This window comes from Mya arenaria, chromosome 3 (assembly GCF_026914265.1).
Source record: "Mya arenaria isolate MELC-2E11 chromosome 3, ASM2691426v1".
In the NCBI taxonomy this organism is placed as follows: Eukaryota; Metazoa; Mollusca; class Bivalvia; order Myida; family Myidae; genus Mya; species Mya arenaria.
In genome coordinates, this window is record NC_069124.1 from 58409665 (window position 1) to 58435668 (window position 26004).

Here is a 26004-nt window from a genome sequence, read left to right on the forward strand (position 1 = left end):
TACATAGCTCTTTTCGCAAGAAAGAAAGTGGGCTAATGTCACTTTATACCGACGTGAACATAAAAAACGTCCATTCAAGTGCATTTAAGTATAATTAAAGGAATAAAAATCATTCATTTAAAATAAACGGTTACGATACTTTTCGAGGACCAACAACCTGAAGCGTATTGACAATGACAATGTCACGGGATGTTCCATAGTGGAATCTCCCACTTAACGAAAACCAGATAGTTCCACCTCAGGTTTATATGGTTCTTATGTACAGCTGTCTCCTTAATATTCCATTTAAATTTTTCATTACAATTGGTAACTTAAATGAGAAATTTGGTAAAACTTAGACATTCTGATGACCAGTTGATCATTGGCTTCTATCTCTTTCAAGAAATCTTCTTAAATTTCATCTATGACAATCGGATTAATCGGATCATTCTCTTCATTTTCCAGTCTTTCTTTCTCTGCATCGTTCTTTTGTTTCACTACCATGTACATAGACGTGTAATCGTAAATAGTTGAAAAGATTTCTAATTCTATCAAAATGTTCAACCACTAAAAGGAAAGGAACAAAACAATCGGTTCATTTGTTTTGCAAGTCTACTACTTGCATTACTATTTGAAGCATTGTCTCTTGCTGTTTGTGATTTGGGTCCACTCCTAAAATGAAAAGTATATGTGAAATAGATATTCATCTTTTCCTGACACATTCCTCTGCAAAATCATTGACTACTACGACTGTTCGCTCAACAAGTTAGACATAAACCAAACAAAGATATTATATTCTTAAGGGGCAGTTCTGAAACAGTGAAAATACTTTGTTTCCTGATGTAATAAAGACTTTATTGATGTAACTATTTATAGTCTATGCACTTATGGGCATAAGGTACATATACGTACACATAAGCCACGTGCAAGCAAAGGCATGCTCATTCACCATATATTTACATCCGTACTTGATATTCTGAACGATAAAACATGAGTTTATTTTGCATGAACCGGTCGACCTTTCGTGACTTTTGTAGGTGGAGTTTGGCAAGAAAGCAACGCTCTGATTGGGCGCTAGTGAATCCCCGCGCGTAGTGATCTTACTAGTACGATCTACTGTATTGCTACATATAACAGGGCACATGTTCTTTTGATGCCGGCTTGTTTACATGTTCTTTTGATGTTTTACGAATAATTAAATGAAAGACATTATTTTCTAGAAGTATCATTTGAAAAATGCTTGATTTTGCATTTGATTACAAAAGAACACGCATTGAACAAATAATAAAAACAAATAAAAATTGACGCGGTTTTTACTACGGTTCGTATGTGACAACTGTCAAAACAAACATGGGTGATGATTCTGAGTTCGGCGACTTCTTTGTAGTACATATATATGACCCATTATCGGATTCAGACAATGAATATCTTTCTACGATAGAATAAGGCGATATCTTCGTCTACATTTAAATACATGAAATGGTTTGAGACTGTCAAAGTGTCATTTATGTTCGCGAGTTCGAACAAATGTATTTATTATGACGTTATAATTATCTTGAACTGGAAGGTATCCATTAAAACACCATGACCACATTTTTATGCCCTCTCACATGAGCCATGCATATGTAAAACAGGAGTTAAAATGTATCGAAAATTCTTTGATAATTTATTTCTTTCTGCAAATTACTTATGGACTATTTATTATGCGGAGGAAAAAAGAACGCCTAGCTAAAACGCCAAGGGCGACAAATGCTCTTACCATTTACATTCGCTCTACACGTTTTGTTCCACTTTGTTGTAATTAAAGACTTGTTCTCAAACACTATTAGGTCGAAAAAAAATAAACAAATAAAAAGGGAAAATGCAAATATAAGTATTGATTCATATCTTTTGAAGTATGAACGCTCGGTAGAGATTTTGCAAATTTTCTCGCGGCCGAGCGTTCACACTGCATGAATGCACAGAAAATAAGAATCAATCCTTAAAAAACTCAGGCATGAGGTATATGCGTACAGCTACGCCACATGCAAACAAAGACATTATCATTCCCTATAAGGCTCTGGTTTGAGATATAATCGTACACCTACGCCACAAGCAAACAAAGACATGTTCATTCCCCATAAAGCTCACGTTTTAGGTATATGCGTATAGCTATGCCACATGCAAACAAAGGCATGCTCTTTCCAATGAAGCTCACGCTTGGGTTACATGCGTACACGTATCCCACATGCAAACAAAACATGCTCACTCCGCATAAGCTTACGCATGAGAATTGGAAATGTCCAAACGACTAAATGATGAGTTCGTTATAATCGAGGTCTATTTTTATGTTGTGTTTGTCTTATTCCATGTCCAATGATATGATCACTTTACATATGATGCATATGATGATGCACCGCATATAAATGCAGCTGAATGAGCTGTATGAGGCCTTACAATGGTTCTCTTAATCGAGTTAGGCCAAGCCATTTTTAATTGTGTTGAGCGTCCGCATGCGCCTAGGTTTCGAGCTCCGTGCACAAAAAAAACCCACACACAAATGTTTTTGGTAAGCTTGATGAAACTGAGTTATATTCGATTTCCGATATAAATTACAAGGCAACAAAGATCCACACAGCGGTCAAACAGACGCTCAATAACAAAGCAATGAATGAACGGATAGCGTCCGGATATTTCGGGGTAATAGGATATTGAGTAAATTTTACGAAATAAGATTTTATCAAATTTTGTTTTGGTTTAAAAAGCATTTGCATTTTTTCGGAAAAGTCTGTCGACAATATCACATTGTAATATATTTTTGTGTCAAAATGCTCCTGACTACCCAATCAGTAATGTCTTGCGGGTTTTTGATGATATCTTTGCAAATAAGAAAGATGTTCAAGAAAATAATGCAAAATAGTGGATTCAATTCATTTCCTGGAAACAAAAATGCAAAGATCTTTCTCAATATAGTTGGGATCACCATAAAACTGCAAGACGTTATTGATCGGGAAGTCATGAATATCTTGACACAAAACCATGGTTATTTTATATACGGACATTTCTGTAAAAAATGTAAATACTGTTTTATTAAAAATCTGATTAAATATTATTCCATAAAGGTTGCTCAACTGCTTTTACACCTACAAATGCTGCAGCGGATGTATGTATTATGCTTGCTAAATATTGAACCTCAAAACTAAACTTAATTTTTTTTTAATCATGTATGTGTTGATCCTTCAAACTAATTTTGCATTGTGGAATGCCCTCAAGCTTGGTGTAAAGTCATGTGCCAGGAATCTAGTTCACCTTACGATATAAACAGCGAAGAGTCTTCGCAAGAAGGGCAGCTACATGCCGTTGGAAATCCAAATTCAAGTACTGTCGCTTTAGGAAATGATTTAAAAATCGAAATGTACGCTGTAAGCTATTCATATTGCTATAAGACATAACATTAAAAGTCTGGACGATGCATATGTACTTGCATTTGTATTATATGTATTCTTCAAACTAATGCGGGTCAAAGTGGACATAAGAGGACTTTGATCGATACCGAGACTCAAGACACGTCTCCATACATACGTGCATTGTGTGGTAAATGGAAATCACCTTTAAAGCTGCACTCTCACAGATTTGACAACTTTTTTTTTGTCTTGGAACAAACCATTTGTTGCGAAAATGCCTGGAAACCAGTTATAGACTGCTGACAAAAAATAGTTCGCAGATTTCTATATTTTAGTTTAAAAAATAATGTTTTATGCATTTTTTAAACTGTTAGTAACGGTTTAAGCCATAAAACTTTATTTTTCGAATGGAAATATGAAAATCTGCGATCTGATCTTTTGTCAGACATCTTTTATCATTGGTTTGCAGATATTTACGCAAAAAATTGCTCTTTCCAAGACAAAAAATAAAAAAGTTGTAAACACGGTATATCTGTGATAGTGCAGCTTTAATCAAACCATCTAGATGTCTGTCTTTATCTCGTCATCTCGTATACAACAATTGACCAGTAGGTAATCAGGCCAGAATGTTTGGCGGGGAAAGGTTTTGAAAAGGTGATTTTATCTTGCCGTAAGCTCTGTAAATTGTCTTGAAATAGTATTTTGTGATTATAATGTTGTTTAAGAATTCACTTTTCTTTTTAAATTTAAACCAAAGGCGCATTACATTTCATCAAAACAGGAATTATATATTTGAAATGAAAGGTCTGTTTTCCTTATAATTACACATTAATTGTTTAGATTCCATACAGGCACTGTGATATAACATGAACGTAATACGATAATCCAAAGGCGATTAATACGATTTCTTTAAATCTTATACTGCCATACTTGCAACATATGAACAAAATGTCAACAAGTTAGACTTTATTTGTGAAAAATGGAACTGACATATGTCTGGTTTCTTATGTATGTGTTTTGGATGTTGGGCCCTAGAAGTAGTGAGTATATAAATTATTACGAAAGTTATCTATGCAGACGTACACATGAACTATAATTAACATTATTAAACAGAGACTCATACGGAACTGATACTGTATATGTTAATAAATCCTGGGACCAATAGCAACCGGTTAATCCTACTCCTAGGTAAATCAAATAAAAAACAGAGTTTATCAAATCAGAAAATGCATTAAAAACAGCAACAAAAGTAAGCATGCCATAAGGTTCAGACCAAAGGGTTTTACTTCTATTGGATGTTTGTTGAAATGTAGTTTATTGTGTTATCACGGGGAAAACACATATCTAGTAATTTATATTCTCTATTCAATTATCCGTGTCTCCGTCGTCAGTTACCGGAGTACCCGGATGTTCCATGGACCCCACCAGACCCCTGCTTCTGACGGCCGACACACATCCGGGGCGCCTCGTGTCTCCAAACCATCCCCGCAACTACGGCGAATTTAACCAGTACAGTTATCGTAATAAATACGCAATAACCAAGAAAAAATTGTAACTTGCATTATAAAAGATGTTTCTGCTTTTTTTTCTGTTCACTCCATGTACAAACTATAAATACATAATAAGAATCTATACATAAATTGTGTCTGACGTGATTTCTATGGAAGTAAAATAAAGTAGATCTACGAAGGGTTAATATTCCTTCTCGTAGGTAAGCTAATTGACTGTATGAAAGGTCGAATACTCGACCACTGTGGACCGTGGGTGCCCATCTCCCCATCGATAATATCCTATGTAACCTACCATTCTCGTTCACCAGAGTAATGATGCTAATGCTAGATTTATCATTATCAAACCTCTGATGAATAAGAATGCTGTACACCGGGTAGTCAATAAAGCGATAGACACACTCGATAGCCTTATAAGCCCCAAAGCAGCCAATGTTTGCATTTACTTACACCTATGTTAAGTTCTAGTTCATCGACACCCGTATCCATTTCATTCCCTCCTTCTGTAGGCGGCTGCATTGCTACTGGTTGATCCGTGCGTCACCCGAGCTTGATGACGTCATCTTGCAAGTGCGCGTCCACAACTCCTCCATGGAACCGTCCACGGCCTGCGTTCGTGACTCAGCCACAATCATTGACGGTAATACGCGCGAACCGTTTAGACCACTGGCACCGGATTTTCAAACTCAAACATTTTTTTAAAAAATCAAAAAAAAATCTTGTAATTCCTCACTAAAAATTATAATACCGAATATGTGAATTTTTTTTTTTTTTAAATATGCACTTTGTACTGTATAGTACAAAGTGCATATTTAAAAAAAATCAATATTTTTTCACATATTCGGTATTATAATTTTTAGTGAGGAATGATTTTTAAAAAAAATGTTTTAGTTTGAAAATCCGGTGCCAATGGTTTAGACGTATACTTTTGCCAGTTTGAATATACGAATCTCTTCCCTTATTACAATGTAAGTCACTAAATAACTGAGAAACCTAAAGCAGAATGTGCAAATAAGCATGTATAATACAAATCTGCGATAGTTGGTATCCATACATATACATATGTTTACTGTTAATTGCAAACTAAATAAACACTAAATACTGACAGGTTCCGCTGACTTCCACCGGAAGTTGGAAACGTGGTGCGGCCGGGACTGGCCTTCAAGTGTGGTGACGACCACCGGCAGAGAAGCCTTAATTATGTTCGAGACAAATTTTGTGAAAAACGATTATCCCGGCTTTATATTGTACTTCTGGGCAGTGAATAGGCGTAAGAGACATATTTTAATATAAAATATTTATAGAAACTTAAGAAGAATAAACATAAATATATATTCAATAATTAGCAAATGACTGAATTAAAGTTCGTTTGTAACAACAGTATGGTATAAAAAGAATGATTAACCGTTTGATTCGGCACCGACGCTGCTTGTATCATGAGCTAAATGTTATTTTAGTAATTTCTTTCAAAACTTTTTCAGCGATCGTCTTGGTCCGCCCAGTGGAGTGGAGAACCGTCAACTACGTGCTACTAGGCATCAGTGGGGCTTTAGTTAGCCTCGGTTCTACTATATTCACTGCACAGCTTGTTAAAAAAGTTCTTCTCCCGTGGGGTAGATGGAGGCTGAATATGTCCTGAGAGAGCAACGTCAACATTTTGGAATTGACTGCTATATACTTACAGACGAAGTTAATCGGAGTTATTCTTATACAGCGTGTGTTCCACAATTATAAACAAGAGATGTTTGTCAAACATAATGCCCCCCTCCCCGAGCGCCATGTTGTCAGGAATATTTGGACATTTAAATGAAAAAAATCCATGGACCGAAATGACAGCTGATTTGTCATTGACATTGGCTGCGTTTCAGGCAGTTTTCAGATGACCATTCAAAGTGTGAGGATAGTAGGTTTTTAATGTTCAGATGCTGACTGACATTAGTAGATAAACATGTTACCTCTTAGCAGCAGGGAATAAGTAAAAATGACGTAAATTTTAATGACCAATATGATTTGTGACGTTGACCTCTGTTTCTATGACCTCAAATGCAATAAGAATCACACCCAACCTAAATGTAAATTTTGAGGGCCATGGGTGCAGGTATTGTCGAGTTATCACACGGACAAACTTTTTGCGTTCAATGTTACTGTGACCTTGACCTTTGACCCCTTAATTCAATAGATGTCACCTACTGGTCAGGCCCAACCTCCAAGTCAAGTTTGAGCGCCATGGGTGCAGGCATTGTCGAGTTGTCACTCGGACTTTTTCGCATTCAATATCATTTTGACCTTGACCTTTGACCCGATGACCCCTAAACTCAAAATCGGTCATCTACTGGTCTGGCCCAGCCTCCATGTCAAGTTTGACGACCATAGATCCAGGCATTTTTGAGTAATCACTCGGACAAACTTTCACAACCGTTTCGCGTTAAAGGTCACAGTGACCTTGACCTTTGACAAGATGACCCCTAAATTCAATAGGGGTCATCTACTGGTCAGCCTCAACCTTCAAGTCAAGTTTGATGACCATAGGTCCAGGAATTGTTGAGTTATCACTCTGACCAGCTTAAGTCTTCCAACGCACGGACGGACGGACGGACGGACATGTGCAAAGTAATATACCCCCCTCTTCTTGAAGGGGGGCATAATTAACATTACAGCTGGTTACATTAACATGTAATAGTTTGAACGTACGTATGTTGGTGCATGCTGACCTGAAATGGTTAAATATGAAGTAATTATGTATTTGAATCATCAGATGATCAAGCTGTTGTCACAAGATCTAGTCAATATAACATGTATACATATGAATGTATATGTTCATACAAACACTAACGGCTATAACAAGGACCAAGTCAATGACAATAGTTATTTATTTATTTTTATTAATTAGAATTAAAATATGTATCACAGAAAATTTACATAGTGAAAGTATGCTGAAATGGACACCAATTTCACTTCTGAGCACCGATTTTTACTTGTGAAAGATATTTAAACATAAATAAATTGATACAATGTCAGTTCTAAAAATTACTTTTAAATATATAATTATCAAAAAAAAAACAAAGGAGATTGCAGATAACAAACAAGAGCTGTTACAGAACATGACAAATGCCCCCGATTGGGACTTACATATATGTTAACTGAAAGGTTTGATTAAAATCCCATTTACCTTAATAAAAGCCTTGAAGAGATGAATTTTGTGAATTTATATTAATATGTAACAAGGTCATCGCAACCTTAACATTTCACCTACTGACTTCATATGGGCTATATGCTTGTCATGACCAGCCTATATACCAAGTTTGAGATTCCTGTGTCCATGCGTACCTCAGTTATAAATCAGAAACAGTAATTCATCTCAAGGTCACCTCAAAATTGGTAGGGGTCAGCTACTTGGCCAAAGCGTTCTCCAGTTATTGGTCAGATATCATGGGGACGGATGTACAAATAGATGAACAGACAGATGGAACCAATATGCCGCCCTACGGAGGCATAAAAAGAGCATATGATTGTGTATGCAGTTCCGCCATCCTTTTAAAATGAAGGCACCGCAGACACTAGCAACCAATTTACCATGTAAATCAGATATAATCAATTAATGTATGCTAAGATGATACACTGTGTGCGGTATTGAGGTGCTTTTGGTGGAAAATGTCAATGGTGGTTTCGTGGCACTTGCGGAGATCAAAGTCGCAGAAGCCGATTACAAACTTCCCCTGAGTGGCCTTGTACATGTCCAGACCCCGGCCTATCTTGATGATCCAGCCGTTGTTGAACCTAGGAAAGAGAGGTTGCTATCATTATTTTGTTCATTGTAAAACTTTGACTTTTAAATGAAATCAACATGGAACTGAAAATATGCACATTAGTTATGTAGGTATTGTTATGTATGCACACCATGTTGAAGTTTTCATTAATTCATTTCTATAAGTTACAAAGTAATGACTCAAAAATTACATATTGAAGTTAATTAAATGTCATCATGCAAACAAATCTTAAAGGCGCACACTACTGATTGATGCACACTACTGATTGATGCACACTACTGATTGATGCACACTACTGATTGATGCACACTACTGACTGATGCACACTACTGACTGATGCACACTACTGACTGATGCACACTACTGACTGATGCACACTACTGATTGATGCACACTACTGACTGATGCACACTACTGACTGATGCACACTACTGACTGATGCACACTACTGACTGATGCACACTACTGATTGATGCACACTACTGATTGATGCACACTACTGATTGATGCACACTACTGATTGATGCACACTACTGATTGATGCACACTACTGACTGATGCACACTACTGACTGATGCACACTACTGACTGATGCACACTACTGACTGATGCACACTACTGACTGATGCACACTACTGACTGATGCACACTACTGACTGATGCACACTACTGACTGATGCACACTACTGACTGATGCACACTACTGACTGATGCACACTACTGACTGATGCACACTACTGATTGATGCACACTACTGACTGATGCACACTACTGACTGATGCACACTACTGATTGATGCACACTACTGACTGATGCACACTACTGACTGATGCACACTACTGACTGATGCACACTACTGACTGATGCACACTACTGACTGATGCACACTACTGACTGATGCACACTACTGATTGATGCACACTAATGACTGATGCACACTACTGACTGATGCACACTACTGACTGATGCACACTACTGACTGATGCACACTACTGACTGATGCACACTACTGATTGATGCACACTACTGATTGATGCACACTACTGATTGATGCACACTACTGATTGATGCACACTACTGACTGATGCACACTACTGATTGATGCACACTACTGACTGATGCACACTACTGACTGATGCACACTACTGACTGATGCACACTACTGACTGATGCACACTACTGACTGATGCACACTACTGATTGATGCACACTACTGACTGATGCACACTACTGACTGATGCACACTACTGACTGATGCACACTACTGATTGATGCACACTACTGATTGATGCACACTACTGACTGATGCACACTACTGACTGATGCACACTACTGACTGATGCACACTACTGACTGATGCACACTACTGACTGATGCACACTACTGATTGATGCACACTACTGATTGATGCACACTACTGACTGATGCACACTACTGACTGATGCACACTACTGATTGATGCACACTACTGACTGATGCACACTACTGACTGATGCACACTACTGACTGATGCACACTACTGACTGATGCACACTACTGATTGATGCACACTACTGATTGATGCACACTACTGATTGATGCACACTACTGATTGATGCATTTTTTTAATTATGATGTATTTTTGTGTTTAACTCATTTGACTTTAATGATCAAAACATAGAAATGCATAATGGTTTAGGTACAGATAAAAAATATTAGCGATATTTTGGTGTTTTTTTAACTATGGATTTTATGGCCACGTAGCTATTAATTCAAAAAGTAAAAAAAATGATTGATAAGGCTTGCTGGACGGACACATTAAAGTTTTTGTGATTAATAAAAAGGATATAAGTCAGTAATTCCAGTCTCTTAGTTACATGTAAAGACTTCATACATAATGATCCAATATAGACAAAACATGCATGTGCACCACTGTTCTTATAGTAATAAATGTACTTCACAAACATTTCATTAATTTGTTGTTTTTTCTTATTACATAAGTTATGGCTCTGGAAATATGAACAGTCAGTGCCAGATCTATATCCAACCTTCAGTGGATTATGTTCCAGTGACAAGAAATATGAGAGGCACTTAAAAACTAGATGTACTAACTCCTTAATCATTTCCTGCATAACTAAATGTGAGTTAATCTATTTCGCATGTCTGACCATGTACAAAGTACACACTGATTTCTTTCTATGATTATTCAAACTTTTAAAACACAGAACATTGGAATACTTTTGTATTAAAGCGTAACCATTAAGACATCTAAAATGACACTTTCTTTCAGCTAAAAATGTTCAATGGATTTAAGTGCATTACCAGAACCGCACACTTAATAAAATATACACAATGTCAGACTGCCCTGACCTGATTTCTCTATCATGCAGTGTGTTGGAGAACTCCCATTCGAGGGTTACATTGTAGGACAAAAGACTGGCTGCTAGCTCTTGTAGCCGTTTTGTCTGCATGCTTATCTGATCTGGATGCTGCAATAGAGTTTTAAGAAATATCAGCTGCCATGTACTTAATTTGAACAAAACCTGAGATACAAAAGGGATGTAAGCTGTGAACTATATGTACTAACTGCTTTGACAGTAATTTGCTCTTGCTCAATGGACACATTGTCAATTATATTGAAGCATAGATTCAATAAAGTCTGCATAATTACAAGGACTACTTTTCACTGTTTGTGTTTAATTGATGATAAACGTAACCTTTTAGTCATTTATTTTGTCCATGCAAAAGCTATACAACTAAACAAGCTTTAGAGCATGCAAACAACATACATCATCTTGTCCTGTGATCAGCTTAATGGTTTTCACCTTGGCCTGGGACTTCACCACCATCTCACAGAAACGCAGGAGATTGTACAACTGGAAGGAATAAGAGAGAGCTTTAATGCCTTTGTTGAGAAGTAATATTGAGAACCGGATTAACAAGACTGGGACATAAAAGAACAAAAATGTGGTGTATCACAAAATTACTCCAATGATTTATTTAGGACCCAATGTTTTGTGATGAGTACAGGACATTCGCCACAGTTAGTAAGCATATAGTGTCAATACTTGAATAGAGAAATATTGGGTCAATGCAATTGTCATTACTTTTGATAGGCCAGGACTTTCTGGCAACTTTTTCAACTAAGCTGAGATATTTTGACTATAAACTTTGTGATTGTATTTATTATGATTGGTGAATAGTTTTGCCATATTAAGAGAGTCAATTCTGTATTCTTGATTGATTAAAGGGCCATAACTCTAGAATGACTGAAAGGTTTCTTTCAGCATTGTGAACAAATTTGGTTATAACTGGAATGCATTTGCCCATGTAAAGGTGACACCTTCCATTTATAATCTATATAATTTTTTTGATAAAAATGTCAAAATGACCTTGACCTTTGACATAATGACCTCATAATCAATAGGACTCATCTACTGAGCATGATCAATAATCTTAAGTTTGAGGATACCAGGCTCAAGTGACTTGGATATATTAAGCATGACACATCATTTCTTTCTCAATAAATGTCACCACTAACTTGATCTAGGACAAATTGACCTAAAACTAAACTAGAGATTGCTTTTTTGAAAAAGCGCTTGTCTCCCCTATTGTGTGGTCGTAGGTGAGAAAAAATAAATGATGGACATGAAATTTGTAACTTTGGACTGGAGACAAACCAACAGTGAAGTTTGGTTTATTCGATTATATTAAATAGTGAAGAGAAGAAAGTGTTGTTGATTAATCGTGGAAAATGTAAACGAAGTTCCTGGGCGCAAGCGTTATTCAATTATTGATCGGAAACCATTTTTCAGCTCACAGTCATCGTGACCATGACCTTTTACCTACTGATCACAACATCAATAGGGATCATCTACATAACCAACTTGCATACCAAGTATTAAGTTCTTGGGTGCAAGTGTTCTTTAGTTACTGAGCGGTAACCATTTCTTCAACTCAAGGTCATGGCAACCTTGACCTTTGACCTACTGGTCTCAAAATCAATAGGGGTCATCTACTAGTCATGACCGACTAGCGTACCAAGAATGAAGTTCCTGGGTACAAGCGTTCTTAAGTTATTGAGCAGAAACCATTTTTAAGCTTAAGGTCACCGCCAACGTATCATTTTTTACCTGAAGGTAACCTTGACCTTTGACCTTTTGATCTGAAAATCAATAGGGGTCATCTTCTAGTCATGACCAACTAGCATACCAAGTATGAAATTCCTGGTTGCAAGCGTTCTCTAGTTATTGAGCGGAAACAGTTTCTTCACCTCAAGGTCACGGTGACCTTGACCATTGACCTACTGATCTCAAAATCAATAGGAGTCATCTACTAGTCATGAACAACTATGAAGTTCCTGGGTACAAACTTTCTTTAGTTATTGAGCAGAAACCATTTTTAAGCTTAAGGTCACTGCCAACATAACATTTTTTACCTGAAGGTAACCTTGACCTTTGACCTTTTGATCTCAAAATCAATAGGAGTCATCTAATAGTCATGAACAACTAGCATACCAAGTATGAAGTTCCTGGACCCAAAGGATCTTTAGTTATTGAGTGGAAACCGTTTCTTCACCTCAAGGTCACGTTGACCCTGATCTTTGACCTAGTGACCCCAAATTCAATAGGGGTCATCTACTAGTCATGACCAACTAGCATACCAAGTATGAAGTTCCTGGGTCTAAGAGTTCTATAGTTATTGGGCGGAAACGAAGTGTGACGTACTGACTGACTGACTGACAGACTGATGGACTGACTGACGGACAGGGCAAAAACAATATGTCTCCCCATGAATGGGGGAGACATAAAGATATTACACGCAAATGATTTTTACATGGAAGGTCACCACGACCTTGACTATTGACCTTGTTACCCCCAAAACAATTGGGATCATCTAGACATCATGACCAACCTCACTTCAAAGTTTGGTGAACCTAGATCAAAGCATTCTCCTGATATTGCACGGAAATATTTTTTTACATTAGAGGTCACAGCGACGTTGACCTTTGACCTTGTGACCCCCCAAAATATAGGAGTTTTCTAAACCTCATGATCAACCTCCCTACCAAGTTTGGTGAACCTAGGTCAAACCATTCTCAAGATATTGAGCGGAAATGTTTTTTACATTGGGGGTCGCCGCGACCTTGACCTTTGACCTAGTGACCCCAAAAACAATAGGGATCTTCTACACCTCATGACCAACCTCCCTACCAAGTTTGGTGAACCTAGGTCAAACCGTTCTCAAGATTTTGAGCAGAAATGTTTTTTATATTGGGGGTCGCCGCGACCTTGACCTTTGACCTAGTGACCCCAAAAACAATAGGGATCTTCTACACCTCATGACCAACCTCCCTACCAAGTTTGGTGAACCTAGGTCAAACCGTTCTCAAGATTTTGAGCAGAAATGTTTTTTATATTGGGGGTCGCCGCGACCTTGACCTTTGACCTAGTGACCCCAAAAACAATAGGGATCCTCTACACCTCACGACCAACCTCCCTACCAAGTTTGGTGATCCTAGGTCATGCGGTTTTCCAGTTATCGATCGGAAACGAAGTGTGACGTACGGACGGACTGACGGACTACCGGACAGGGCAAAAACAATATGTCTCCCCCAGAGAGGGGGAGACATAAATACATGAAATGTACTTCATTTATAGGTCACGGTCATTCGTCAATTTCATTTTTTAGTTATGGTGTACAATCATTGATTGTGACCTTTGACCTACTGACAAACACAAAAAAGGATTTGCCATGACCAGCAGGGGTTATGTATTGGTCAAGTGAGAGCTACCACTGAAGCATCATGGCGTTTTATCAAGCCTTTGTTAATGTTAATGTTAACGAGTGGACAATATTTTCATAGGACTGTTGACCGTGACCTTCCAACTATTAATAATCAAAAATCAATATGGATCATTAAGTTGTCAAGGGCAAACTAACCCTCAATGTTTTAAACATAGTAAAAGAATGCAGTCTTGTAATACCCTTATACCTGATGTGTAGATCTTATGTAGGGGTCCTCCACTGTCACTAACGTCAACTGCTCATCTAGGAACCGTCCAAACAGCCGCTCATAGCTGTGGCCTGTTGAGTTGTTTTCAATACGAAGCTGCTCATGGTACTTTCCAGCTGAAAGTTTAAGGTGAACAAAATTCTTTACTGTGAAAAATAAAAATGTCTCATTGAATTACCGTTTGCAATTTCATTACAAACTGTTCCCAAATGTTTTATGCAGTCAGACATCTTTAAATTTATTACGTGTGCAACGTTAAAAAATTGCTAGTAACAATTGAAATAACCAGCTCAGATACAAAATACATACTTCATATGCATTTGAAACTCTGGCGGAAAAATGTTTCAATTTGCTGAAAAGATTTAGAGGTGCTATTGAAAATTAAATGGATTGAAATTCAGCGAAAAGTATTATTGAAACAGAAAACCAATAAAAAATGCATTGATAAAGTCTATGAATGTTGTTCGAAACTCACTGTTTGGTTCCCCATACCTTCTTTTTCTTCCTCCACCTTTTTCTTGAGTTCCTCTGCTCTGGCCATGTACTCCTTTATCTTTGCTCTGTACCCTTCTTTTCTATCAGCAGGAGCAACTGAAGGTACCAATGAGTTAATTTGTATGAAGAAATATGTTTTACATGGCACTTATGAATTTAAGTAACAAACTATTTTCCAATTGGTATCTTAGCTTTTTCTACAAGCTGACAGTTCAATACAATAAACTATACATTTACTGAGAGGGAATTTATTACCGAACAATGAAAGAAACAAACTCATTGAAATTAAGTCCACTATTTGATTTAAGTTACAACAAGCCATACTATTTGTCCTTAGTGTCGTATAATATCACAAACTTTTCAGAACATCCATCATCAGCTGCAACCCCTCCTGGTAGCAGACAACAGCCTCCATGTAGCGGCAAGTTTTGTCAAGCTCCACAGCTCGAGTTAGAACTGAGCCTGCTGATGCCAGAACACCTGACATTTTATCTGCCATCGTTGAAGGATATACTGTTTAACTGTCTGCAGAAAAAGATAACTGCCATAAATAAATAAAACATGTAACTTGTATTGCTTGACAATATTGACCTGATCCTATTGCAATATGCATTTTGAAACTGAATTATTTCCTTAACTTACCTTTAGATCTTTTAATTACTTCAATATTGGTCATTACAATTAAACATGCGGCAAACTGAACACAGGGTCATTGATACATGTATATATTATACTTCTTGTCTTTTTATCAGCTGACTTAAAGGGTTTCATTCATGGTTTGTAAAATGCACTTTTTACTGATTTTTTAAAAGTTTTTTTTTATGAAATACATGTCAAATGCAGCAAATCATTAGTAATGTTAAAACTAATATACTGAAGTGTGGAACCCTTCAACAAATATTAAAATATGCTCAAATAATATTGTCTTTGAGGTCCACAATTTTGAACAGCATAACTAACAGGATTTAACAATAGTGTAATTGGTTGATCAACATTATCATGTGATGCTACCAATGTATTCAATAAAAGTTAACATTTCCATTGACATCAGTTTAGTATCAGTCCCTATGGGTGAGTGGATTAGCAATCTGTTTTTCTATTTTTTTCTTGACTGTCCAGTCTGGGTAAGTTGATTTTTTCATACTTCAATAGCATTTTTCTGCATTTACAATATAACAAAGTGAAAAAGTTGTAATATAAATGTTTCAGAACAAGATATTTCTGGCAAAAGATAAGTTGTACTACATGTTCACAACTAAGCTAGAGGAGACTATAGATTACAATGTTTTTACTTATACTGTTCCGCTATTAAGCTATCTTTTGTTGCGATGCTGAAGTGTGACTTTTCTGCCTGAAGAGATAAAGGTCAGAGTAATCTGTTTCAAAAAGTTTCATGCTAGCGCTTTGTTAAGCAAAGCATATAATCTTTTAAAGTTGTATTGAAATTTGTCGTAAAAACCAGTCAGACACTTAGAAATTGTGTATAGGAAAAACTAGTGGGGCATGGCGCAAAACCACAAACCAGGCCCCTGTGAAACACAACATCAAGGTCAAGCCCTCTGATACCAGGTCATAAATATTCGAGCCAAAGATGCGCAGAGATACATTTCTAGAATCATTTGATTTAAATAGACTGATTTGTCTATGCTTTTGGTTAGTCATTCTAAAATGCCGTCCAGGCTAACCATCATTAAAAAAAGCCTGGACGGCATTTTAGAATGACTATGCTTTTGGTCTGAATCACCACACCTATTGTTTACAGATTTTTGTGACAGATGAATCAAGATCAGAAATAAAAAAAATAATTTAAGAAAGTTGTTTAAGTATACAGTAGTGCATAACAAGAAAACAATAACAAAAAGAGCTCTTGAATATCAGAGCACATCGCAAACTCAACTTACAACTTTACTTACAATTTGTTTACAATATTTGCTACTAAGGGAAATAACTACTCAATATCTGATAGGTTACAGGGCAATGACTTTCTGTGCACTTTTGCAATTTTCATGACAATTTATTTTTAAGGAGGACGGAAGTTGTCGTATCCCCGGAAACAACACAGCCAAAAAGATGTCTGGACTGCCTAGAGAAGTTTTAAAGTGGATCCAGAGCTTGGATTTGACATGGCAGGTCAAAACTCCGAAATGGTAGGATTCTGAGATAAAATTTACTTTTATTTGTGTTCTAGTTCTTGTAAAAAACAACAACAACAACAACTTAAGTTTCACTTTACTGTTGTTGTTCACTTGTTGTTGATGTTTTACCCTGTTACAGTGTATCATGCTGTGAGTGAATTTTAAATTCAAAATAGAAGATGTAATGCACCAGTCAATTGTAACCACGGCCCCCCAGGTCCGTGGAATACTTGGGATTTTGACTTTCGGTCCAGCCAGCCCCGGGAAAAATCCCCGCCCTGCGGGGATGAACTGATGGTAAAATCCCCACTAAATGCCCCAGCACCCAAGGGACCTAGGAAAGGCCGATTCCCACTATATTTTGCGCGAAGACAAAACCACCGCATTCACCCAGCACTGGGGGGCCACCTGAAAGGTAAAATTAAAACACACAGCCCATTTCCACGGGTATCCCCAACGTACAAAATACCGGTGGTTACTTATTAGCGGTGTAATCCGAAAAGTCTGAATTTCTAGGTCATGAAGAGCACTTCCGGTATTCTTTGTTTACAATATCTCTTCGTATATCTCAATATGAAACTTTCAATAAATATTTAGTTCCTTAGGGTGCTACTTGACTAAACTTCTGACTTTTTAATGTTTAATAAAGATGCCAATATTGAACTCCAGAAATGGTGGTGGGATTCTTTGATAGGGCTAAAATAACATTGTTTTGATAAAAATGGGGGAAATATAAGCATAATTTATTAATTGTTAACTTTTTGCCATACTTACTTATCTAACTAACTTATCTACATTCTCACATAGGCATCTGAATCATTGTTTGTCACTAAAATGTTGTTTAAAACCATTTTGGCTACATACAATGAGATAAACAACACATCTGAAGATATTTAGTGTCTTTGATATACATAAAAGAAACAAGCCTTGTTTCTTTTTTGTATATCAAAGACACTAAATATCTTGAGATGTGTTGTTTATCTCATTGTATGCACCCAAAATGGTTTTAAACAACATTTAAGTGACAAACAATGATTCAGATGCCTGTGCATTCTCATGGCAATATTTTTTTTAATATGCACTTTATTTCTGCAAGGTAAATTATAATTCTATACCCAGACCTGCCAACATTGCTGACATAATAATTTTAGCTTAATAACTGGAAGTTTAATGCAGTAGCTACATTTCCCATGATTCCACCGGAATTTGGTAACTAAAAAATCCAAGATGGCAGCCACGGTCGGTAAACAAAAGGCGACTAGAAATCAATAATTGTGTTCTCTGGTATACAAAACTTTTTGTTACTGATGGCAAAATGATTTTTCATAAATATGAGTGAAATTTAAAGAAGCTTGCATATAACCTGGCCAAAATTCCATTGGATAGTTGCTTATTACACCGGTAATTGGTACATCCAGGATATAGCCTGTGTACCTGGCGGGGCCGTGGTTACAATTGACTGGTGCATAATAGTGTAATAATGTTATGTTTTTGGTTGAAAACCATCAGTCTGGTTACATGAAGCTGAGTAACAAAAACATCATATAGAATTCTAAACACAGCATATCACATGTGAGTGACTTCCCTTAGCAGCAAACAACGTAACACTGACCAGTATGTAGGGCTCCACACTAGTGTTGCACAGCATGCATTATTTCTTCAACTGTGCATGGGAATGAACCAGCTGCCCTCTGTAAGCTTACAGCTAGTGAAGTCCAATCTATACTACAGAATATAGTAGTGCTTTGGCAAAGGTTTAATTGCTGTTTTACAAAAGAACCAGCTATCTTTTGTTAGGCCTTCCCAGGGAGCTCTACCAACTTATCTGTACCAATGTATATCAGTAGGTAGAGCTTCCTTCAAAGGCCTAATGAAAGAAAAATGTACTGCAACATAAATCCCTTCATATTTGCAAATTCAGCAATACAGTGTAGCTCTTATTTTGTGCAACTTATAACATAATTTATTGAACTTTTAAATAGCATGTATGTGTTGTCTAAGATATAACATGTACATATATGCTCTTGAAATTCTAGGGACATTACAAATGGCTATCTGACTGCTGAAATCTTCTCCTGGTACTTCCCACAAGACATTCAGATGCACTCTTATAACAATGGAAAATCTCTTGATTCAAAGCAGAAAAATTGGGACCTCCTTAAAAATGTATGTATAGTTTTATTATGTAATAAATGTTTAAAAGTCAAACAGATTGCATTTGATTTTAATTAAACTGGTATTTCTTCTTTTCCGTCAATGATGATACAAATAAATTGACAGAAGTGTTAAATTTTATTCTGTTGATCACAACCATCCATGCACATGAAATGTCTGGGCTTTTTCTATAGTACCCACGGGTCCGACTATCGGACCCATTCCCAATGCAAAATATAAGATATTTTTCCCAATCTTCATAAAAAAATCCCAATGAAAGTATAAAAAAATATGAAAGTCTTTTTATCTGTACTGGTTCAGTTTTGGGGATAATTGAATTCAGAAATCATTGATTTTCATCACATTCAGAGACCAATATGAAATATTATCTGTCATGATTTATTGCAATAGATATTTACACCCCAAGGATTGATAATTCAGCCATTTTGGGTCTTTAAAAGGGAAAAGAAACTAATATTAAATAATTTCCTCATTGCAGGAGACTATAGACAGCTTGCTCTTTTAACTGTAAAAAACCCAATTTCGGCATTTTCACGACAAATAATTTACCAAAATGTCTATGGTCTTTTTCCCGAAATGGGCAGAAAAAGCCCTGAATTTATTGGTCTATATAAAAAAATATAAATTCTCACTTCAGTTTCATTCCAGTATTTAACTTTCTGTACCCATTTAAAAGATGTTCCTTTTTTAAAGTTGATATCATTCATTCAAGTGTTGTATTTAGTGTATTGATCTCTTCCAGTTTATTAAAAGACACAGATTGGACATCCCAAGTGAAGTGATAGATGGAACAATACATTGTAAAGAGGGGGCTGCAGCCATGTTGTTAGAAAGAATGTATGAACTACTCACAAACAGAGTGTAAGTAACAAATCTTTCAATTTCCAGGGATTTCATTAAACTATTTGTTTGTTTTTATGCCCCCGAAGGTGGGCATATTAAAATTGCACTGTCCGTCCGTCCGTCCGTCCGGCTCTGTAACTTTCCCTTGTATGTACTTGCCACATATGTTCCACATACCAAGACGACGTGTTGCGTGCAAGACCCGTGTCCCTACCTCAAAGGTCAAGGTCACACTTAGTGTTTATTCACCATAGAGTGCTGCATATAAGCATAGAGTATAGGTTGTCGTGTGCGGGCTGTAACTTTCCCTTGTATGGACAGATTTTAAAATAACTTGCCACATGTGTACCACATACCAAGATGACGTGTCGCGTGCAAGACCCGTGTCCCTACCTCAAAGGTCAAGGTCACACTTAGTGTTTATTCACAATGGAATGCTGCATACAAGGACATAGGGTATAGGTTGTCGTGTCTGGGCGGTAACTTTCCCTTGTATGGACAGATTTTAAAATAACTTGCTACATGTGTTCAACATACAAAGACGACGTGTCCTGTGCAAGACCCATGTCCCTACCTCTAAGGTGAAAGATACACTAACTGTTTATTCACAAGGGAATTCTGAATATAAGGACATAACAGTGTAGGTTGTCAAGTATGGGTGGTATTTTTTATGTTCAGAGGAAATTTAACTTGCCATATGTATTTGACACGTAAAGGCAAGATCAATTTTTCATGTACTGACCTTGTTCGTAGGTCAATGTCACATTCGGGGGCATTCGTCACATACTGTGACAGCTCTTGTTTGTAGTTAAAAAGTGTATAATAAACTAAAAAAAATGAAAATCATTGACTTTCAGTTGTAACTTCGTCTTTGTAGAACTTTTTTACATGAGAATATTTTAGTCTTAACTTTTTTTTTAGATTTTTTTAATTACTGTAGATTTTATCTTACTAAGGCTTTATACAATAAATCCCATAACTATTCTTTAAGTGTATTTTAATTTTATTTTGCATTATTTGTTTACATCATATGTTTTTTTATCAATTGCATGAATTTGTTCTATAGAATTTGAAAAATATATTTTGAAAATGTGTTTTATTTTTATCAAAGAATTCCAACATCAAGGTGATTATTAGTTCGCATGGAATGTATACAGCTTGAACTTTCTTTCATGTTTTTGTGCAATAGATACCTAACATGCCAACTTTTTAAAACAACTAAATCAACTGGAATGCTTAGAGAGTTATCATTAAATCAAAACTATGTATTTTCTTCATTTTTTTAGAGAAAGCTACAAAACCCTAAAAACATAATGTTACTTTCATACCATTTTAAATTATTTTGTCTGATAAATTTGCAATGATGGCATTGTTAATTCATCTATTGTAGAAGTTCACTTCTGCTTAGTTCACCGACTATTAAATACTGTTGTTGTGTTAAATATATTACAATTATTATATTGCATGATGAAATAATTATTTACACGACAGTGAAATAGTATAAGTAATAAAAAAGTTTGTAAACAAATATATGTAGTCAAATGCAAGTTCACAAGCTATCACATTTCTGCTAGATTTGGTTTCACTTTCTTTTGTAACACTTCTATATAAATGAAAATGAAATCCAAAATAAAAGAGTTCAATTTTCATCAAATTATCATAACAAGAAAGTACTTGGACATTGTAAAAATATAGTGCTTATAATGGTAATGTAATCTCCTTTTTTTATAAGTGTCCTTCTTAACAAATCAGAGCCTGTTTGCCTAATTGAATGTTTGAAATTCAATATGTTGGGATATTCCAAATTTCAGTATAAGGAAAACTCCGCCAGAGTTTGAGACAGACTTTACAGATCGGGGTTACCAAAGCAAACTGCCAATGCATGCCCGCTCTACAGCATCTCAGTCAGTGAAAAACAACCTCAGAATTACAGAAATACAGGCAGATTCTAGTCTTATTCTAAATGCTCAAAAGGTGACCTTTTATTTTGTTTCAATACCAGTTATCTGCTTCTGAAAGGAAGAAAAGACTGTACATGATGACAGTAGTTTGAGTTAATCAGAGACAAAAACCAGTATTATAAAAAAAATGCATGTTCTTATCAAGGCAGCCAGTTCTGACATGGTGTCAAACCAGAGTTTAACTTAGAATAACTTGAAAACACTATTTATTGTGGGAGAAAAATTGTAGAATATTTATTAATGATAAGGTGACATTTTATGTACTGAGTTTTTATTTAATTCTGATATTATGTAAACACACTATGACCAATAACCATACTTTTTAACAATTGCAGTCTCAGAAGATAATCAATGAACACATTGACCACAGGCGAATGGAGCGCCAGGAGAACCCTGACCGATTCAACATCCGACCTTCCGTTGGGGAGGCTAGTTTCCGCCGCCCATTCCCACAGCAACAGGAAGATGGGGTTACAGAGGAAAGGGGAGAGTCCCAGGATCAGCAGAGAAGTAGGGTCACTTTCAAAACCCTGAAATGAAAAATTGTAAAATGTGAATCTATTCTGTGGTCCCATTGGCAAAGGCATGAGTCAGAACAGTTCAGTAATTTGTTTCTATGTATCAGCCTTAAACTACTTAGTTGTTCACAACTATATGCTTTGCTTATTCAATGCATAGTAGTCACATCATATGGAGAAAAAAGCATGATCTTCCATTTCGCAGTAACTGGTATTTCTAATTATTGATTGTAAGATAACAATAAATTATATGTAATAATAAATGCTAATTTGAAACCATCACAAAGGAAAATATTAATAGTAAGACACAAAAATGAATATTTTTTTGTCATTATAATGAACACTGCCCAGTACTGTTTGTAAATGGGAGTCCCATTTCCCAGTGGGACAGCAACAACTTCATAAGGGATTTTCTGCGTCTGTAATTTTGTTACATTGTATTAATTATATGCAGTCAGAGTGTAAGGAGTTAGGATTGTATAATCGAAAAATATATCTCTCTTGATTTACTTAAAGGCACTAATTTATTGTTTTAAATTTCAGCCATGTCACAGTTGGAATAGTAATCTAAATAGCTACAGAAGTAATATCACAAATATGAAACTAATTTGAACCCAATATTTTTGAGGGAGATAAGCCCAATTAACTCAATGGTCCTAATGTCCAGTTACATGTATGTATAGGATATCTTTCTGGAATCTACATTCTCCTAATTGTTCTATCTACTTGAACATGGCATATATTTATTTGTTCCTGTTCCAGGTGGTAGTGGTATTTCCAGGGAGCCTAGTGTACACTTCAAGGAGGTTCAAGTACGCCAGCTCGACAAGAATGCCCTCTACAATATGCCCATCCAGGGGTACTAAATCATGCCAGAACTGTCTTCATTACCACCCTTTGCCACTAAAAACAGCATTAATTTGAATTGGGAAAAAATAAATAAAACCTATCATCTGAGAACAATTGCTTTTAAATGCATTATCAGTATGTGGAAAAGAACTGCATTAATCTAACAATGCCATTTTTAACTTATTTGTTTTTATAAATCGTTAATAATGTATTGCATGTCTGTATTTGAAAATATATTGACTGAAATTGTGTATAGATTGTGTATTACTTCTATCATGTTTGAGTGGACTCGGATATATGAAATCATGAATACACATAACAATTTTATTCATCACTGTATTAAAATATTAATTGATACATGTATTTCCAAAACTGTCCATAGTTTATTATATTTAAGTTAAACATTTAACTTTTTTTTTAGAAAATATCAAGAGTATTGGAATATTATATCATCCAAAATATACACATTCATGTATATAATATTTTATGCATTATTAGTACATTTAACGAAATGTGTTTTTTATTTGTCTTTCTTTTGTTGAATTTCTGTGATATTTACATGTACACAATGTCATTACTATGCTCCCTTTTACATGTACATAGCCATTTTCTAAATGTATTTGTTACATTTTTCATTGTCATGATGCATAATAAACAAGTATGCACAAAGTTAACTTCCAAGTCCATTTATTATTTTATTAAAAAAATGTCACCTCTCAGTGACATTACCTGACCAACTAGAAAAGTTCTAATTTTTAGAGGGTGTGATAAAATATAACTTTTTAGTACAACCAAAGAACAAGCTGTGACTAGTTAACAGTCTAGCTCCTGTTAATAACTAATATTACAAGATAAGTTCGAGGGCTATGAATGCCCTAAACGGAAATACAATTCAATGCATTTATAACTACTATGTTATTAATATGATGGTCTCAAAAATGACCACAATTTCAAGTCATACTATTTATTATCCGAACAATAGCTGTTGGAGAAACGGAATGAGATACAAGCTGACTGTCCTGTCCTATTAAGCAGCAATGAAAACTCCAAATTCCCCATTTCTGCTTTCGATTTCTGGGCGCTTGTCAACGGAACTACCCTTGACAACGTCTTCCAGTATGACGGGGTCGGGGATTAACCCGGGATAATCCGAGCCTAAGGGGCGGTCCAAACATATTTTAACTGGGTGAACTACTTTATATTGACATTTGGTATTCATTTTTCCCTTAAAGATATCAGTAAATGGGTGCAGTGTTCATGATTAATACGTGTATATATATGACATTTTATCCTTGTATTTGCAAATTTTAATCACATCAAATGAATACACAGTATGGATTAAGAGTTAAATAAAACAAGAGCTCAAAAAAGATAAATAAGCACCACAACCTATTCAAGACACCGTTTGCAAAATCAAGCCGGCTTGTGTACCGAGTATAGCAAAGAAAGTGTAAAAACAAAATTTAAAGAATCAGACCGTTGTCAAAATAAGCGCTGGTAAGGTATGGGCGTTCTAGACGATCAGATTTTGAACACAACTTATACAATTAACACAACAGATAGTCGATTCAATGTAGCACTACATTCCTCGATTTTTTTTCACTTTACTGGTTTAAATATCTGAAAACAACAGGAAAAAACAACACGTTAAACTAATTTATTCACCATTGACCTTCATTTTTAACTAATTGGCACTACAGCGGAAAACTCGTTGGGGCATTTTCATCGCTCAACAAAATTTTCTCTGTGCTGAATTAATAAAATACCATGGGTTATGCGATTCATCATAGCAAGAATGACGATGGAGAGGCGATGTGCAATTGGCTGTCAGTCTAGGTATGCTTTCCTACAATGTATGCTATCCTTTAGCCTTTTATATATGCAGCTCATTATCATGGATGAAGTGTGGTGTTATGAGGGGCGGTACCTTCTTTGTGGTGCGGATGACTTCACACTTGCTTGGATCAGTCCTGATCCCACAATTATTAATAAAGGAATAGAAGAGGACCAATAACGGAACCTTGTGGAACACCGGTCATCGCGTCATTGGGGTATGATGTTTTCTCTTCAACCCGTGAACTGGCTTCTGTTGGCTAAGTTTAGTATAGAGTTCATTCTTCGTGAATAGGAGTAGGATTTTGTTATTAGTTCCAGATACATGTAATGAAGTTGTAAAATCAGGGACTCCTCGCAACGTGCAAGCATCATCGGTTCGTAGAAGAACGCAACATATTGGCGTTTAGCGTTTGGGGAGTGCGTAATTTTTGGGGCGCAACTCATTAGTCTAAATTGGTGTGTTCTATGACCTATGATATTGTCATAAAAGGTGTTTTATATTTGGTGAGTTATTGAGCGTTTAACAACCAAATCTATGCAACAGGGGGTAAACAGAGAAA

At 36.1% G+C, this 26004-nt stretch overlaps 2 protein-coding genes across 2 annotated transcripts; one reads left to right on the forward strand and one right to left on the reverse strand.

The window, feature by feature from the left end:
* Positions 1 to 7730: 7730 nt before the first annotated feature.
* On the reverse strand, positions 7731 to 17180 carry LOC128229220 (MIT domain-containing protein 1-like). The gene is made up of 7 exons (XM_052940969.1): positions 17041 to 17180; positions 15485 to 15652; positions 15125 to 15223; positions 14612 to 14748; positions 11406 to 11492; positions 10987 to 11105; positions 7731 to 8647 (listed from the first exon to the last, which is right to left on the reverse strand). The coding sequence occupies exons 2-7, from the start codon at positions 15624 to 15626 to the stop codon at positions 8476 to 8478; spliced, it is 756 nt and encodes a 251-aa protein (XP_052796929.1). The 5' UTR covers positions 15627 to 15652; positions 17041 to 17180; the 3' UTR covers positions 7731 to 8475.
* On the forward strand, positions 17164 to 24282 carry LOC128229218 (spermatogenesis-associated protein 4-like). The gene is made up of 6 exons (XM_052940968.1): positions 17164 to 17274; positions 19299 to 19428; positions 20180 to 20298; positions 22092 to 22254; positions 22577 to 22751; positions 23522 to 24282. Exons 1-6 carry the CDS (start codon positions 17198 to 17200, stop codon positions 23623 to 23625), a joined length of 768 nt encoding a protein of 255 aa, XP_052796928.1. The 5' UTR covers positions 17164 to 17197; the 3' UTR covers positions 23626 to 24282.
* The last annotated feature ends 1722 nt before the right edge of the window (positions 24283 to 26004 follow it).